Genomic DNA, 15,618 nt, shown 5'->3' with positions numbered 1-15,618 from the left:
TGTATCCTTCGATGGCTAACTTAGTCAATAAGGGTAACATGATTTCGATTCTACAGTGGAACTGTCGAAGTATTCTTCCAAAATTAGATATTTTTAAATTTTTAGTTAACAAATTACAATGCGATGCTTTTGCTTTATGTGAAACATGGCTAACACCAGATGTGAACCTTCATTTTCCTGATTTCAACATAATCCGCCGCGATCGGGCAAATCGATATGAAGGGGTGCTTTTAGGGATCAAAAAACAGCACTCCTTCTATAGAGTCGATCTTGCGCCGATGTCTGGCACCGAAGCTGTCGCATGTCAGGTGACTATTCGAGGAAAAGACCTCAGTATCGCCTCGATATATCTTCCTCCAAACACCGCGATATCTCGAAGAGATCTCTCGCACATCTGCTCGGTTATGCCCGAGCCACGGTTGCTCCTGGGAGATTTTAACTCCCACGGAACAGGCTGGGGGGAACTGTACGACGACAACCGTTCATCAATGATATACGACCTCTGTGACGACTTCAATATGTCAATTTTGAATACAGGAGAAGTTACACGAGTGGCTCCTCCAGCAAGAGATAGCCGTCTAGATCTTTCCATTTGTTCGAGCTCATTATCGTTGGACTGTACTTGGGTGGTGGTCCAAGATCCCCATGGTAGTGATCATTTGCCGATCGAAGTTTCGATTTCCAATGGACATAAGCAATCTGCTTCCATCGATCTTTCATATGACCTCACGAAGCACATCGATTGGGGCAAATATGCGGACGCCATCAGCGACGGCATACAGTCGATAGAAGCACTTCCCCCGCGGGAAGAGTACAAGTTTCTATCGCAGTTGATTCTTGAAAGCGCTCTTCAGGCACAACGTCGGCCGGTGCCAGGAGCTTCGGTTCGTAGGAAACCCTACAGTCCGTGGTGGGACATCGAGTGTACGCAACTTTATCGCGAGAAATCCGCCGCGTTCAAAGAATTTCGGAAACACGGGGCGATCGTTCTTCACAAACGATACACCGCGCTCGAAATCCAGTTCAAGAAACTGGTCAAAGTGAAGAAGCGCGGATATTGGCGCACTTTTGTTGAAGGTTGATCGCGCGAGACTTCAATGAAAACTCTGTGGACCGTCGGGAGAAGAATGCGCAACGCGTCGTCCGTAAACGAAGATCGTGAAAGCTCGTCGCGGTGGATACTTGACTTCGCAAAGAAAGTTTGTCCGGATTCGGTACCGGTGAGGCAAGAGCTACGTGATGCTTTTGCAGACAGGGATGATATGGATCGTCCCTTTTCGATGATTGAATTCTCACTTCTCTCATTCTCTCCTTTCATGTAACAATTCCGCTCCAGGGATGGATAGAATCAGGTTCAATTTGCTCAAAAACCTCCCAGACGTCGCGAAGAGGCGCTTATTGAACTTGTTCAATCAGTTACTGGAGTGCAACATTGTTCCGGATGATTGGAGGGAAGTGAGGGTGATAGCCATCCAGAAGCCCGGAAAACCCGCGTCGGATTGTAACTCGTATCGCCCCATCGCGATGCTGTCATGTCTTCGGAAGCTGTTGGAGAAGATGATTCTCTTCCGGCTAGACAAATGGGTTGAATCGAATAGTTTGTTGTCAGATACACAATTTGGTTTCCGCAGGGGCAAGGGAACGAAAGACTGTCTTGCGTTGCTTTCTACAGAAATTCAGCTTACTTTTCGCTAAAAAAGAGCAAATGGGCTCAGTGTTTTGGACATTAAGGGGCTTTTGATTCAGTTTGCGTCGATGTCTTATCTGACAAACTCCACGAGTGTGGACTTTCACCAATTTTGAACAACTATTTGTACAATTTGTTGTCAGAGAAGCGTATGAGTTTTTCTCATGGTGACTCGGCAACTTCACGAATTACTCTACTACTACTACATGGGTCTCCCCCAGGGCTCATGTTTGAGCCCCCTTCTTTACAATTTTTACGTCAGAGACATTGATGAATGCCTCATGCCAAATTGCTCGTTGAGACAGCTTGGAGATGATTGTGTTGTATCCGTTTATCGGTTGATCTGCAAGGACAGTTGCAAGATACACTGGACAATTTGTCTACTTGGGCTCTAAAGCTGGGTATCGAATTCTCTCCGGAGAAAACTGAGAAGATTGTCTTTTCAAAAAAACATAAGCCGGCAAAGTTCCCGCTCCAACTGATGGGTAAGACAATCACTCATAGCATATCTTCTAAATACCTCGGGTCTGGTTCGACTCGAAATGTACCTTCGGGAAGCACATTGTGTATCTGACACAAAAATGCCAGAAACGGATCAACTTCATGCGATCAATAACCGGAACATGGTGGGGAGCGCATCCCGAAGATCTTATGACGTTGTATAGAACAACCATTTTGTCGGTCCTCGAATACGGTAGTTTCTGCTTCCAGTCCGCGGCTAAAACACACATGCTGAAGCTTCAAAGGATTCAGTACCGCTGTCTCCGTATCGCGTTAGGGTGTATGAATTCGACACATACAATGAGCTTGGAAGTACTTGCGGGAGTACTGCCACTAACAGATCGTTTCGCGGAATTATCGCTCCGGTTCCTCATCCGCTGTGAGGTTCTCAATCCATTGGTCATTGATATCTTCGAGGAGCTGCTCGAACAAAACCCTCAATCTCGATTCATGAGTATTTACCACTGGTACATAACGCTGGAGGTAAGCCCTTCTTCGGTAGATACCAATCGTGCTAACTTCTTAGACTCTTACAGTTCCTCTGTTACTTTTTGATCTGTCCATGAAGCAGGAGGTTCATGGAATACCAGACTTTCTGTGTGCGGAGGTCATACCTCCATTATTTGCAAGCAAATACGGGCACGCCAGTGAGGAGAGAAGCTTTTTACAGACGGGTCAAAATTGATGACTCCACTGGTTTCGGTGTTTTCAACGTTTTCATAGCGCCTACTTTAAGCTCAAAGAGCCTTGTTCCGTGTATACTGCTGAGCTAGCAGCTATACACTAATCACTCGAGCAAATCGCATCCCTACCTCCTGACCACTTTTGCATCTTCACCGACAGTCTAAGTTCCTTGAGGCTGTTCGGTCAATGAAACCAGTTAAGCACTCAGCGTATCTTCTAAATGGGATACGGAAAGCTTTGAGTGCCTTATCACAACGGTCTTACACACTCACCATCGGTTGGGTCCCTTCTCATTGCTCGATCGGGAAATGAGAAAGCGGACTCTTTGGCTAAGGTGGGCGCTATGGAAGGTGATATTTACGATCGGAAAATCACCTTCGATGAATTTTTCACATTAATTCGTCAGGAAACCTTGAACAGCTGGCAACAGAAATGGACAAATGGGGAGTTGGGTAGATGGCTGTATTCAATTCGCCCGCAGGTGTCGAAGCGTCCATGGTTCAAAAAATTGAATATGGGACGAGACTTCATTCGAACCATGTGTCGTCTAATGTCCAATCACTACACTCTAAATGCACATCTTTTCAGAGTGGGGCTCTCGGAAGGAAAGCTCTGTGTTTGCGGCGAGGATTATCAGGACATCGATCATGTCGTGTGGGCGTGCGAGGAGCATCGTGGCCCCAGATCTGCGCTAACTGAACATCTCCGGGTCCGAGGAAAACAACCAAAGCCTATTAGGGAAGTGTTGTCGGGCCTTGATCTCGAGTACATGTCCCTGGTCCACCAATTTTTGAAAGTTGCTGATGTAAAACTGTAATCATTGTCTGCCCATTCCCTTGTCTGTCGTACCAAATATTGAATGTCTTCCTCTTGTTGTACATTTCCATGTCTGTCGTTAATCCCTTCTGTATGTCTTCCTCTCGTCGTTGTCTCCCAAAAAAGTTTGTTTGTCCTGTTACAGATGTAAAATGCGAGGAATGTCAACTTTGTGAACATCAGCATAGTAATTACTTAAGCACCCTAAAATCCATTCCTTTCTTACTGTATTATTGTATTCCTAACCTCGACTAAACCGCGAGTCTTTCGGTTCCCCAAAACTAACACTATGTATAAGAATCAAGAAATGTATTGTTAAACTTGATTTCGGCTCCGTAACGCTTCACGGCAAATGAGCCTTCCAAATAAACGAAAGATAAAAAAAGTACCTTGTAGGCGGCGTTCAGCAATGTGATTGCGCGATAGTTGCTACAATCCAGCTTATCGCCCTTTTTGTAGATGGGACACACGACACCTTCCATCCACTTCTGCGGCAAAACTTCCTCCTTTCAAATCTTGGTAATGACCCAGTGAAGCGCTCTAGCCAGTGCCTCACCACCGTGTTTAAATAGCTCTCCTGGTAGTTGGTCAACCCCAGGGGCTTTGTTATTCTTCAGCCGGCCAATCTCCTCCTGAATTTCCTGGAGATTCGGAGCCGGTAGAATTATGTCCTGCGCGCGTTCCCCCAGGTCCATCACCATACCGCCATCTTCGTCTGCCACATCGCCATTCAGGTGCTCTTCGTAGTGCTTCCGCCACCTTTGGATCACCTCACGCTCGTTCGTAAGAAGGTTCCCGTTTATGTCCTTACACATACACATCAGGCTGTGGCACGTGGCCCTTACGTGAACGGTTCAACTTCTCATAGAACTTTCGTGTGTTATTAGCGCGGTACAGTTGCTCCGTCTCTTCACGGTCTCGATCTTCTTGCTGACGCTTTTTCCTCCGGAAAATCGAGTTTTGTCTGTTCCGGGCCTGTTTATATCGTGCCTCGTTCGCCCTCGTGCAGTGTTGCAGCAATCTCGCCCATGCTGCATTCTTCTCTTCTACTAACTGCTACTACTAACTACTAACTCTCTGATTCGGGGGAAACACAAAAGATTTCACTTGAAAAAATATGACTGTAAGATAGAAAAAAATGTCAAAAAATTTATAATGCCTCAAATCTACAGTTATAAATCTTCGAAGACCTTGAGAAAATCTATACAATTTTGAAGCATTTGAATAATCTAGATCTGCAGGATCTAGAAAATGTGAGAAAATTCTAGATCTCCATGATATACAGAATCAAAAACATCTGAAGGTTAAAGTTTAGCTCATCACAATAAGATCATTGGAAGGATCTGTATCAGCTCCAGAATCTGAAATAAATGAGATATTAAATAATGCCCCAAATCTGGTGCATTCTTAAATCTGCAAATATCTAAAAATCAACTAAATCAGGAAAACTTCTGAAACATCTTCTTCGCGACTTACCGCATGGCCATCTCCACTTTACTGTTTTTAAACAATGGTTGTTCAAACTGAATCTTTCAAAAAAACAACGGAAAACGAACAATACTCAGTAGACCAGTGAGAAATATTTCGCTTATCGAAGACTTTCAACAACGTCACTGAGCAATATTATTTAAATCAACAGATAGGTATGCATTACGTTTCATACTTGAACACTTTCAACAAAACATTGTTGAAATTTTTAAGTGGAAAGCTATATGCGTTTCTGTTGAAGTTAAAGAATTGCATTATGTGGTGAGATATAGTGAAGGCATTTATATGTGATATGATTTTCCTTAACAAAATTGACTCCCTTGCACCTACAGTGGTGCAACTGTACCAATAGTGGCGATTCTCATAAGAAACCAATGGATAGCACCACTATAGGAACCAAAATTATTTTTTACCGCCACTAAAGGAACAGTGTACCCATAGTGGTGCAAGCAATATTTGGTAATTGCTGATGATAAATGACATCTATCTCATTTTTGTTAGCAAATTTATTAGTTTATAATAAAGCAGTAAATTTCCCAAAATAACCAATTTAAAAAAAATATTTTCTGTACATGAAAATCATAAAGAACATTAGCTAACTTTTCATACAGTACTTCTCAGCCGATTTTCTTGTGACAAGTCGCATTCGACAGGGGACAAAGCCTAGTTGATCGTAATCGGATTTGATCACGATCGGCCATTGCGCTTAAAAACTGAGATAAATATTGTGTATCGAACTATACAAGGTTGGTATGCTAGCCTATTACTGGAAGAGAATTATCACTACTTGGTAAAAGTTCATGTAATGTTTCTAATATTCTAATGTTCTAACATACAACTGACTTTTCACAATAACTGCGACTAACTAACAACTTCAATCCACAAATACATCCTCAAATATTGTTAAAACCATGATTTGAAACACCTTCGACAAAATTTAAGCCATCGACAAATGATAATGTGAAATATGTTATCAACTATTAAATATATGACTATACCGTCTACATCAGTTAATAAACCTTCCGATCACTTGAACAGTTACAATTCATCGCCATTAGACTGGCTCGTAAGTTTCAAAAATATTTATTGAATAACCACTAAAATCACTTTTGATAATAACAATTTTTTAGCTCGAGAAGATGTGGTTAAATTTCAATTCACAATTAAATTTCATGCGTAGAATTTCACTACCTCATAATACAAAAGCCATTTGATGCCTTATCAGTATTAGCTTCTTAGCCAATGGGAATACTCGAGTGGCAGATCAAAATATCACTTATTTGCATAATTTAAAATCTGACTTATTTAACCGTGTGCAGCAAAAGTTGAATAATTTGAGTGACATCAAAAAATAGTGGCTATCAACAATTTTTATTGGTATGTGAATCTTGTATATAAAACTGAGATAAAATACGCCACCTTTTTCAATTTCCAATCGGTTTAAAGGCTTCAGTGGATGACCTTAGCATTGAACGGTCTCGATATAAGGCTTTGATTTTCGTTCCCGTAAAACCTCGACAGTCTATTCGGCATTCACAACCATACGAAGCTGATGTCTCTTTGATAACCAGAATCAGATTAATACTGAACCGTGATAAGCTAGGAAAGAAGGCTACAAAAACAACCGTCAAAACGCACGCGCGTAGTACACGTAATCCATAATCCACCATGAAAGCAATTACCGTGCTATTGCTGATTGCTTTGGTTACTGTAGCCAGTTCCGAAGACATTGACTGGTCCAAGGTGCGGCCAATCGAAGATTTCGATCATTACTGGGCACGGTTTCCCACCGAATTACAATACCTGCGATACACGGTTCCAAGTGCAAGAGTGACAAATGGACGCGAAGCCACTCCCGGGCAGTTTCCTTATCAAGTGGCGTTGGTTATTAATTTCGCACAAGGCAGCGGATTGTGTGGAGGCTCGATTATATCCAACGACTACATTTTGACCGCAGCTCATTGCGTTCTGGGTGCCAGCGGAGGAACAGCCCTAGTTGGAGCCCACAATCGATTGAACAATGAACCTTTTCAACAGTCTATAGTGTTCGAACTCAATGGAATCACGATTCATCCGGAGTACACCTCGAATACAATCAGAAACGATATTGCCACCATTCGGTTGACCAATTCGATCGTATTTGATGAACGCGTTCAGCCGGTACGTTTACCAAGTCTGAACGACACCCGTACATTCTCTGGACGAATGGCAACCGTTTCCGGTTGGGGACGATTATCTGACACCAGTCCTAATACATCTCCGGTGGTTCGCTTTGCCACCAATCCCATTATCACCAACGCCAATTGTTTGGACCAATGGAACAATGCCGTTAATGTGATTCAGACGCAGAACATTTGCCTCTCCGGCAATGGTGGACGATCGGCTTGCAATGGGGATTCGGGAGGCCCGCTAACGATCCAGGAGGACGGCGAAAGTGTTGAGGTAGGAATCGTTTCTTTCGGATCCACGGCTGGATGCGCTGCCGGATGGCCTTCGGTATATGTTCGAGTCACACACTTCTTGGACTGGATCCTGGAGAACTCTGACATTGGGGAACAAGCTGTATGAGCAGATTATGTGATAAATATAGATTCAAATTGTATAATTGCTTTTATGCTACTTTTTTGTTGGTATTACACCCCTTACTGGAACATTGCGGCCTCACAGCATAGTTTTCATTAGGCGCTTCCACAGTTATCAATTGCGAGGTTTCTAAGCTAAGTTACCATTTTTGAATTTGTATATCAATTTCCTACCCGGAAATTTTCTAGACCGAACCGGAAGTCGAATCTAGCCATCCTCAGCATGGGCTTGCTTTATAGCCGCGCATCTAACCGCAGGGCTAAGGTGGGCCTCAAATTACATTTATGTTAAGAACATTATTTTGAGCTTTTAGTGGAATGTCTTCACTTGCTATGAGACGAGTTCGTAATATCCCATTTATTTCCACCACTTGAATGTAACTATAACAGAAACGTATTTCAACCTCAACAGTAAGGCCGTTTTCAATGTATCGTAATTGAGTCGAGTCGAGTCAAGTACGAGACACTGCAGTCCGCTTTTCTGATGAAATTAAGTGGAATGCTAATTGTAATGTTTGAACAAACCATCCCATAAATCGGTACATAGATGTCGTTGTGTTGAATGACTTTTATACGAAAACAGTGAAAAATCATGAATTCTGTTTCATAAATGTTGAATGATATAAGCGATGTGTTTGAACAAATAGTAGAAGGGAGTCCTCTGAAGAAGAAGGAAGTTCCATCGAGGACGTAGAGAGCTTTTCGGAAGAGGAAAGTTCAACGAATTCCGAAGAAGAGAAAAACCAGGACAAGTCACGTCGGAAGCAAGGAGGAGTCAGGCGAGGTCGACAAAATCGGCAACGAAATCAAACGAAGGCACAGATGTCCACTCGTCAGTTCCTGGTCAGGAAGTTGCCAAGCTTATCCGGCAAGTTGGAAAAATGTCCGATGTTCGTAAGAAGCTACGAGCAGCGCCGTAGCGTGTGGTTGGCCAGGGTGGCCCCGCCAAAGGCGTCAGGCCTTAGGGGGGCGCCGAAATCAAGGATTTTGCTATGGGTAATTATCACAAATTACTCTCCAATTCACTGGTTCAAAGTAATTCAGTTTCAAGCGATTAGATGATTTCTTCGGTAATCAAAGATTCTGTTATCAACCGTTTGACTAGTATTAAGAGAGCCCCTTCCCGTATATAATTGCGATACAGGTATCAGAACGGCAGCTCAGGAGCACGTTTCTCTCAATTTAGGAGATTTGTGCCATTTATTTGACGGATAAGGGAGTAAAAACAAAATGATGAGCACATAAAATGTAAATGGAATGGAGCATGGAACTGGCTTCTAGGAAGGAAGCCTTAGAAGCGGACTTTTCAATACGCTAAAGTCGAAACACAGAGTAGACTATAAAAAACGTATACACGGGAGAAGTGATAGAGAGTTTGTGTGAATTTGAGACAAACGGACAAACTATTTAAGATCCGAAAACGATCGCATTTGATCCAGTGATATTTCCGATTTCATTAAACCAGCAACTTGTATGATTTCAATGGTAAAAGACAAAATGAAAACGTTGAATATTCGATGAGCATTGATAATATGTGTTTGATTTTTCCTCTTGGTTCTATATAAACTGGTTAAGCTTTAAACGAGGATGAATATTTGGAATGACATCACTTTTCTAACAGCATACTGAATACAAGAATGCAGTTACCTTGATACGACTAGGTCCAATCGTTATTCCAACCATCTACCAATTCACTAGAGAGTTGAAATTAATTAGGACTTTCAATTCTTGAAACCACCGACCAAACAACTCTAGAGTTGATTTTTTACAATCATTATGGAGTTTCTGAAGTTAATCCAATCCACTCCAAAAGGGTTTTTTTTATTTATCTAGGTCCAATATAGCTTCATGCTCCGACCAACTCATATTTTATTGACTTAACTGGATCCACTAGAACGTGAATTTACAAAAAGGAAGTTCGGAATTTTTTGTCCAGAATCCGCGAACTACTAGTTTATATTATTTTTATTTGCGTAGATTTATTGAACCTATTGAAAACCTCTAGCTTGAGGAATTCGTAAAGCAAATTCTACACCACGTAATACATTGATTTTAAATCTCACTGATTTTAACGCGCTCTTTGTTTTGAACATCTGCAAGATAGTAGGGGGCGCCAAAAAAGTTTCGCCAAGGGGGCGGGAGGCCACCCTACGGCTCTGGCTACGAGACGTCGACGAATGCGTGCAGCTTTTCCGACGTAGAAAATCTGGAGAAGCTTCAGGAGTGCCTGCAAAAAGAGGTGCTGGAAGCAGTCAGAACCAGGTTGCTTCTACCGAAATCGGTCCCGAAGATCATGGAAATACTGTGCATGTGCTATTGTCGAAAGTTTGAAACGCAGCGCCACCGAAGGCGTTTCTAGAGATGTCGTAAAATGCCGATTAATCGATTAGTAACTTATCGATTACTCTCGATTCTTGTCGATTATAGAATCGATTAATCGTTGGGTAGAAACCGATTCAAAATTAATCGATTATCACAACGATGAATCGATTAATCGAAGTAATCGATTAATTTGCGACATCTCTAGGCGTATCTGTTGATGAGTTTTTTTTGGCTTCGGGAAAGTCGTTCAACAGCTCGCCAACCATCTGGAAGCTGCCTGGCTAATAACGCACTTAGTCAATCCAATGCTTATCCAAAAGCTGACGAAGAAGCTCCCGTCTGAAACTCAGCTATAATGAGTACGGTATCGCAAGAAAAGCAAAATGGTGACATAGCATTCGTTATCAAATTTCCTATCGAAAAACGTAAAACAGACGCCAGCGAAGTTGCTGAGTACGTGGCAGAGAGTAGGTGTTCGAGTCCATCCTTGAGCGAAAGGAAACCGATCAGTAATTCATAACAAAATTATATCACAATTATATCAATATTCAATAACAATATCTGCAATAAATTTGTTATAAATCCCTGTCTTGCATGAAGAAAAGGAAAAAATCATGATGGTCATGACAAAATTATAACAAAATGTGATATAATTTATGCGAATTGCAATATTTGTAACCCAACCAGTGATAACTTTGTTCTTTTCAATAACATAATTTGTAATGTGTTTTGTTTAAATCAGCCGAAAATGGAAACGGAGCCTTCTTGATGTACGGAATAAACGTAGTGCCGATATCGTGTCTGATCATCACCTCCTCATCGGCGAAATACGCCTGCGCATTGCGCGGATTCGTCGGCAAGAGGAAAGAGTTGGACGACGATTTAACACACGCCGACTGGAAGATGTACGGTGAAACGGTCCTTCGTTGAAGAACTGGAGACGCGTGCTGCAGATATTCCGGAAGGTGGCAGCGTGGAAGACCAATGGACCGCCATCAAAAATGCCTTCATCGCCACCAGTGAGAATATCCTGGGCGAACTGTGCACCCAGTGAAAACAATGGATCACCGATGAGACATAAAGGAAGATAGAAGAGAAACCAAAGCTGCGATAGAGCGAACATAACCAGAGGAGCCAAAGTCTTATGGGCCAAACACAATTAACACGTTTGCGTGCGTTTTGACAGTTTTCCCATGGGAAAACTGTCAAAACGCACGCAAACGTATCCATTGTGCTTGGCCCATTAGCCCGTCAACGATACGCGGCTCTTGAGAAGGAAGTAAAACGCTCATGTCGACGGGACAAGCGAGCGTGGGCAGACTCTCTCTCCAACGAAGGAGAGAGAGCCACAGCAACTGGGGACATTCGCCTTCTCTACGATATCTCACGACGCTTAAGCGGGGCGAAGATGAATGCAACGATGCCTGTGAAAGACGCGAATGATCAGTTATTAACCGACCCAACTGACCAGCTGAAACGCTGGTTCGAGCACTTCGAACAACTTTTTCAAGTGCCAGCCAGGCCATCACCACCTCGGCATGATCTACCTAGGATCCGACGTATAACACGCGTCAATACCGAAGCTCCATCACTGCTAGAGTTTCAAACAGCCATCCAAAGCATGAAATCGAATAAAGCCCCAGGGGTCGACCGCATATCAGCCGCTCCGCATCATTCTGGAGCAGGTCAACGAATTCCAAGAATCCCTTTACTTGGTATTCATTGTCAACGAAAAAGCTTTCGACCGTCTCAATCACGAGAATATGTGGGGCGCCCTGAGACGCAAGGGAGTTCCTGAGAAAATCATCGGCCTCATCGAGACACTGTACGAGGCCTTCTCGTGTAGAGTGCTGCACAATAGGGTCTTGTCCGACCCTATCCGGGTCGTAGCTGGTGTGAGGCAAGGATGTATTCTATCACCGTTACTGTTCCTCATCGTAATCGACGAGATTCTGGTAGATGCGATTGACCGTGAATCAAACCGCGGGCTGTTATGGCAGCCTGTAGCCATGGAGCACCTAAATGACTTCGAATTGGCGGATGATGTTGCACTCCTCGCGCAACGGCGCTCTGATATGCAGAGTAAGCTCAACGACCTTGCTGAGCGCTCCTCTTCGGCAGGTTTAGTCATCAAGGTCAACAAACCAAATCGTTGGATGTAAACACGGTAACTCCTTCCAGTTTCACAGTAGCCGGGCAACCAGTGGAGAATGTTGAAAGCTTCCAATATCTTGGCAGTCAAATGACGTCAGACGGCGGTACCAAAATCGACATAGGCGCACTGATCAAGAAAGCTAGGGCTGCCTTTGCAAGTTTAAGAAATTTCAGGAAAAACAGACACACCAGTGAACGCACAAAAAAATAATTTTCAACTCTAATGTAAAATCTGTTCTGTTATACGCTAGCGAAACATGGTGTGTATCAGTGCAGAACACTCAACGGCTGCAGGTGTTCATCGTCGTTGTCACCAGGGGCCGATAGCAACAGAAATTCGGGATCGGAAGTGGGGCTGGGTCGGCCACACTCTACGTAGGGGCGGAAACGAAATCTGTAAACAAGCATTAGACTGGAACCCAGCGGGACATCGCAGCAGAGGCAGACCCAGAGGCTCATGGCGGCGAAGCCTCAATAAAGAAATAAAAGAAGTCGACCGAAATCTATCCTGGCAACAGGTTAAAGCGATAGCCGAGCAACGCTCAGGATGGAGATCCTTCAAGTCGGCCCTTTGCACCACCGGAGGTGCACAGGATCCATAAGTAAGTAAGTTTGTTTAAATAGAAGAACGCTTGCTACAATTTTTGTTTTGTTTAACCTTTATTTAAAAAAATGGTTATAACAGAATAACAATTTCAGAAAAAAAAATCTGTTACCATCTAATGGTCGGAAGCCCTGCTTGATTTGCAGTTGAGTGGAGCATGGGATACGGAACTGCGCCTGGCTTAAGAAGCCGGAAAAAGTTGGAAGAGCGAAGAAAATTCTGAATAAGACTACGAGGAGATTCGGCTTTCGTTTTGAAATGGGTTTTTTGTGGAAGGACGACAATACAAAATTTTCGATAACTTCCCTATGGCGATCGAGCGTCTAACGTATATGGAGGAAGAATTCCGAGCTATATGCACAGTGGAATGGATTTGAAAAAAGTGGGACATTGGAATTATCGGCGAAACTCTTTATTTTAGGCGTAAGAAAAAATGACTTTAAATGGTGCACCCGAGATTTTTTTTATTTAGTTGGTAAATTCATTTATATTGTTTGGAGACATTGTAAAAATGACAATTATTAAACTCTTTGTCAAAAACACCACTTATATTACATATTTCGACCCCAACAGTAAGGCCGTCTCCAGTGTCTCGTACTAATGAGCATGAGAATGAGCATTACCTACCTGGATACCTGGTTAGCTACAACGTCGATACACCTATGCTCCATAATCGTCGGTCTTGGGCGATGTTCCTCTAGTTTCCCCGAACGTTCAGGGTCCCCAGGTCCGATTCCACCGCGTGCAGCCAACGTGTTCGTGGCCTTCCACGAAGCTGCCGACCTCTATCTGGTTCTCTGTTGAATATTGTTTTCGCTATTTTTTCTTCCGACATTCGCACTAAGTGACCAGTGCACTGAAGCTCATACGATTCACAATATTTACTTCTTTGTATTGCGACATTTACTCCTATTTAGACTTACCCTGAATAAATGATTATAACAACTGTCTAAGACGAGTTAAGTAACCTCCATTTAATTCCACCAATTATTTCGATATCTTTGCAGATACGTATTTCGACCACAACTGTGTGGTCGTCTTCAGTGTATCGTACTTGACTCGACTTGAAGAAACAATCGCAACTTACACACGAAGTATAAATAGTGTAAGTTGCGATTGTTTTCGAAATAATTGGTGGAATTAAATGGAGGTTACTTAATTCGTTTTAGACAGTTGTTATAATCATTTATTCAGGGTAAAGAGTAGCAAATCCCCCCTTCCCTCATACGTCAGCATACGACCATAGTTCTAACCGGGGTTGGTTACCCGATCTTCTTTAAAGTTGCTCGTATCCCGGCCAGCGCCACGATGAGATATATAGGAGTTGCTGGGTAAGAGGCTAAGGACCACGAAATGGGGTCTATTTTATTCCTTCAGGTACGCGAAGTACCAATGGTACGCTTTACCCAGCATTTGCCGTGCATGAGCATTATGACCGCACAATTCGTAGTTGCTACTCCATGATTGACTGAATCTGATATAGCGGGACCGATTTGCGATTTGGGCGTAACTTATTTTGTAAACAAACATTGGTAGGCGAATTCCTGCTAAAGCCATCATTTCCTAATTAAACCATAGTGTAAATGATGTATTTTGGACATCTAAATCTATTTTGGACTTTTGGTTATATTTAGCGTGTTTTTCGACAGATGTCCAAAATACCATCGTTACCCTAGTACGTAACCGATAGGATAAGCTTTCCTTTATCATAGAAGGGAATAAGTGTAGGTCGTAGGAGACAAACGCTTGAATTCTACGGAATCAATTAAACAATGTTTGTTAACAAAATAAGTTACGCCCAAATCGCAAATCGGTCCCGATATGTTATGCAAAGAGTTGTCTTTAGTCTTTAAACTTAGACTAATGAATATTAGCATATGGTCCATGGTTCGCAGCTTAGTCTTGCTGGTATGACATGACCGCTTTGGCCTTACAATCACCTTTGTATACAATGCAGCTCAGTAGCAAAAAAATGCTGACAGTTTTCGAAACATTTTCAATGTTAAAATGTTCCACCGTGTGCTTTTCCCATGATTTTTGTTTGCTTGAAAAAAATACAATGCTCGCCGCAGTATTTCCTGTTTCCAAGGCGACAATTCTACGGAATCATTCTAAGTCATAAAGTCATATTTCTGTGAAAGCATTATTATTCTGATAGAAAAGTATTGAAGTCGTTCCAATTTTTTAGTTGCCACCCGTTAAGACAATATGTTTATGTCAAAGCACCACCTACTTTGGGGTCGTACACATATTACGTAAGCACTTATGGGGGGAGGGGGGTCTGCCATTTTCTTACGCTCCATAAAAATAGAATTTAAATTGTATGAAGAAAATCTTACATGGGAGGAAGGGGGGTTTGAAAAACTCAGAAAAGCTGCTTACGTATTTAGTGTATTTAGCCCCTTTGTAAAGCATTGAAAAATCAAAATAAGAAATTTACAACAAACACATGCATTATTTTCAAGGAGAGACAAACTTTGCATCACTATAACTTTGTTCGCTTGAGAGATAGAAATGTGATGATGAAAATTGTATAAATTGCAGTTAATACAATGTTTCCATAAAAGATAAACAACTTTAGCAATAAGGCTTATTCATATATTTAAAAAAATGTCTCCCTCCCCGCTTGAACTTTTTTGCACAAGAATAATATCTTGAAGAGGCTAAACTTTTTTTTTTTTTGTAAATCTTCGATATACTTTTCAACAAAGAGTTTATATGTATTTTATTTATTTCAATACTTATTTTTAATTCTCCTCCTCTCCTTTGACTTCTCGGAG

General features: G+C 42.3%; 2 protein-coding genes across 2 annotated transcripts in view; one reads left to right on the top strand and one right to left on the bottom strand.

The window, feature by feature from the left end:
* Nucleotides 1–15,618, bottom strand: part of LOC134217603 (collagenase-like) — a 457,454-nt gene that overhangs the window by 145,569 nt on the left and 296,267 nt on the right. The window lies entirely within an intron of this gene.
* LOC134213984 (brachyurin-like) lies at nt 6,798–7,781 on the top strand. Its single transcript, XM_062693431.1, has one exon. It carries the CDS (start codon nt 6,845–6,847, stop codon nt 7,742–7,744), a length of 900 nt encoding a protein of 299 aa, XP_062549415.1. The 5' UTR covers nt 6,798–6,844; the 3' UTR covers nt 7,745–7,781.

The sequence above is a fragment of the Armigeres subalbatus genome, chromosome 2, assembly GCF_024139115.2.
Source record: "Armigeres subalbatus isolate Guangzhou_Male chromosome 2, GZ_Asu_2, whole genome shotgun sequence".
NCBI classification, from domain to species: domain Eukaryota; kingdom Metazoa; phylum Arthropoda; class Insecta; order Diptera; family Culicidae; genus Armigeres; species Armigeres subalbatus.
The sequence above is the reverse complement of the archived record's forward strand: the minus strand, read 5'-3'. Positions and strand labels throughout refer to the sequence as shown.

What these genes read in the sequence shown, in the direction of transcription:
- LOC134213984 (XM_062693431.1), top strand. Translation starts at nt 6,845, where the DNA reads ATGAAAGCAATTACCGTGCTATTGCTGATTGCTTTGGTTACTGTAGCC.